The following is a 3266-nucleotide window of genomic DNA, read 5'->3' as shown; positions in this document are numbered from 1 at the left end:
GCTTTGACATTTTATTAGTAATTCATCGCCGGCAACAACAAAAGCACGCCAAACAATTAAAAAACGCTTAATTTTATTATCTTTTTAAATAATTCCACAAAGTGCGCTGGCATTTTTTAAGCATGTTACAAGTATTTTCATGATTTTTGATCTCTCTGTACAGCCTCTCATTGCCTTTTCTACCGCCTTATATTCTTCTACTCCCAATTGAAGTGGGCAGTCCATGCTGTGTCAGCCATTGGTCTTGCATCTCGCTCTAGTCAATGGGTAACAGGGCTGCGATCAACCGATCGTCGCCTCGCTCTTACCAATGTTCCTCAGTAACAGCAGAGCAGAGCAGACAGAGCAGAGCAGCAACATCAACAGCATGCCTGCGTGCTTGTGGGCTATGGTGAGTTTTGCTGGTTGTGTTGAGTTTGTCATTGCGACGGCGGCAGATACGCAGCCATTGAATTACTTTTTTTTTGTTTTTTGTTTTTGTTTTTGTTTTTGTGCTTGTTGCAGCTGCTGCACCTATCATTTATGAACATACAATATACACATATGTATGCATGTATATTTCTCTTCATGTACTTCCAACGGATGCAACATTGATAAAAGGTTATTTTTACAGATGTAGGTTAATATGGAATATCATATACTTTGATTTGAATACATGACAGATGGTTAGTTTTTAGTATTTTAAATAATTGTTTTATCGTGTTGCACATGTTCTCAAAAATGAATAGAAAGAATTAAAAGTGCGACTGGTCTTATGTTCTTAGCCTCACATTATGGAAAATGCGTTCGTGTTGAATGTTTTGTAACTGATCCTTATGAGATTTTCCAGAAAGAAAACTGATAGCGAAATTTGCCTCTCTAGCTGATAGACGCGTTCATATATAAAGCGAGACAGACGGACGGCCAATGCCAGAGCGAATCGGCTATTGATGCTGATCAAACATTTTTGTATATTCTCTATGAAGTCAAAGACGTCTTCTTCTGCCTGGTGACATTTACACAAATTATAATACCTTTTTTATTTTCTTGTTCAATTTGTATTGAGTATACAACTGTCTTGAGTTGTAAGTGTAGTTCAAGACATTAAAAGGGTTATTTTTATATTTGATTTAATGATTGGGAAAAATACTGTTTTAATTTGATTCAATTATGATTGAGTGGACATATTCATATAACAATAATCTAACAATAAGCCAAAACTACATTATAATACATAAAACCATCCAATTTGACACAACGTTTAATGCACATAATAAGCATGTGTTTTTTACAAAGCTTAAGCCAGGCCCTTATCCTCAGTTACGGCGAACAAGGCAGCCCAAACGTTTTAACCTTTTGAGCTATTTCAATCAGCCTCCAACTGAGTCACAGCAGAGACAGAGGTGCGGCTTAACGACGTTGCGCATTAGTAGCTGAATGCATTTCCCCGCCGGCTTAATCGCCGCACAGTTAAATTTATAAGCTCTTAGGAATTAAATGCAAAGCTCAGCATGACATCTGAGCGTGCAAGCGAAAAGAAATAATTAAAATAATATTAAAAATTAAGACAATTACTCGGCGGCCTCCGACAGAGCAGAAACATTTGCCACATTCAACTTCACTTAAGTGCCGGACCTCAGGTGAACCTTTGCGGTCACACACACAAGCACACACACACACACACACACACAAACACACACAACAAGTCGAGGCTGCTAAAGTGAGCTGCAAATCGCATTTAAAAAGTCAAGTTTTTAACTATGTTTTGTATCTCTGGGGCTTTGTTTTTTTCTGGGGTACAAATTTCGCGTAGCTTTTGAAATGTCTGTCACACACGCACACACACGCACAAATACACTTGCAAATACAAATGCACACGCATTCTCGGGACCCACATGTGGGTCTGATGTCGAGGCCGCATTGATGTTGACGTCGCTGCTTGCTGCTTGCTGCGTGGCAAGCAGCGTGTTCCGTGCCCCCGACTTCGCACTCCGCAGAAAGTTAATGGACCGTGCATGTTTTTCCCTCAGCCGTGGCGCTTAACATTATTTATGGAGGATGGAAAATTACTATTTTGCTCTCTTTTCATTTCAACTTCCTTTTCAGCTGCAGCTCTTTGGCCGTCAGTGGCGGGATGCCTTTGCTGGCTTTGTTGCTACAGTTGCATACTTCAAATATTTGCACAAGTTTCTTCTTTCGCTGACTGCAGTCCCGATGTTTGTTTAACCATTTTGTAATCCAGTCAGCCATAAAATTTGACAGCTCTTTTGCGGCACCGCCATTTTTGTTGATAACTGAATTTGTCTGATTGCTATTGATTTTGTCTTGCAACTAACATGACTTTACTCTTATCCTGAGGCTTTATGGTATGGCCTAATGGTATGGGACCACATATTCGATTGGTTGTGCTCATACTAAGGGTTGATAATCGAATGGAGTACTGAAACATGTGGATAACATTTTCATTTTACATTCTAACTGTAGCAAAGGGATGAGACTATAATGATGACCTTTGTTTTTGGATACTATTCCTTGTTACTGAATAGGTCTGCATTTGAAAGACTTTTAATTCTAAAATATCGATCATAATTTTAATCTAACACAATATAATGTCTTATAATTGGGCCTGCCTGGCAAGAAATCATATTCGCCATATAAACAATAAAACAATAACAACTGTTTATATGATGTATTATTACAACCATCGCTTGTGCGTTTCTTTGTAATCCTGAAATATTTAAGATTGTCAAATGTTGTTAATATTCTTGAGTTGGTAAAGTTTGTATTCGGGCAACTATGGGGCAAGTAGTTTAGCTCAGAAAAACTGGTTTATTTCACTTATTTGTGTTCCGGCCTCCATCTCCTTTCTCCGAATTTGACCAGCTCCAATTAAACCTGCACCAGTCAGTTTTTCTGGCCTGCCAAAGGTACAAAGATCGCTTGCTTGTATGTGTATATATGTGTGTGTGTTTCAGTTTCGTTGTATTTGTTGCTGTTTCTTTAATAAAAATAATTACTTGATTTTTGTTGTTGTTGTTGTTGTTGTTGTGCTGCTTCTTTGCTCTTGCTTTGTTTGTTGCTGAAAGCCGCAAATTTGAAGCGTTTTATGGCCGCGTTCGTTTCGTTTCGTTTCGTGTTTGTACATTTGCCCACCGGCTTCGCTTCCTACTTCCCGCAGCCTTCCATCCACTTGCAGTGACTGGCGACTTGTACTGCTGCTGCTGACGGCCATTTTCGAATCAAGCGCTTTTCCCACTCGCCAGTGACGGCCAGTGCGGCGTCCAGTG

General features: G+C 39.4%; 1 protein-coding gene across 2 annotated transcripts; it reads right to left on the bottom strand.

Annotated features, from left to right (window-relative positions):
- Nucleotides 1–2574: 2574 nt before the first annotated feature.
- On the bottom strand, nucleotides 2575–3266 carry LOC115764878. 2 transcript variants are annotated; one of them, XR_004018056.1, is made up of 2 exons: nucleotides 2997–3266; nucleotides 2575–2922 (listed from the first exon to the last, which is right to left on the bottom strand). XR_004018056.1 is itself a non-coding variant. In XM_030708156.1 (2 exons), exons 1-2 carry the CDS (start codon nucleotides 3209–3211, stop codon nucleotides 2795–2797), a joined length of 318 nt encoding a protein of 105 aa, XP_030564016.1. In that variant the 5' UTR covers nucleotides 3212–3266; the 3' UTR covers nucleotides 2575–2794. The 2 variants fall into 2 exon arrangements, 1 of the variants encoding a protein (XP_030564016.1); XM_030708156.1 differs by having other exon boundaries at nucleotides 2575–2897.

The sequence above is a fragment of the Drosophila novamexicana genome, unplaced genomic scaffold (assembly GCF_003285875.2).
Source record: "Drosophila novamexicana strain 15010-1031.04,08,12 unplaced genomic scaffold, DnovRS2.1 tig00000877-arrow-arrow-pilon, whole genome shotgun sequence".
Taxonomy (NCBI): domain Eukaryota; kingdom Metazoa; phylum Arthropoda; class Insecta; order Diptera; family Drosophilidae; genus Drosophila; species Drosophila novamexicana.
This window is presented reverse-complemented; position numbering and strand designations above follow the sequence as displayed.

Bases quoted from the DNA above. Each gene is read 5' to 3' on its own strand.
- LOC115764878 (XM_030708156.1), bottom strand. From the start codon at position 3,211: ATGGCCGTCAGCAGCAGCAGTACAAGTCGCCAGTCACTGCAAGTGGAT. The intron at 2,898-2,996 runs GTAATTATTTTT...TACCTTTGGCAG, and splicing joins ACAACAACAACAAAAATCAA to GCCAGAAAAACTGACTGGTG.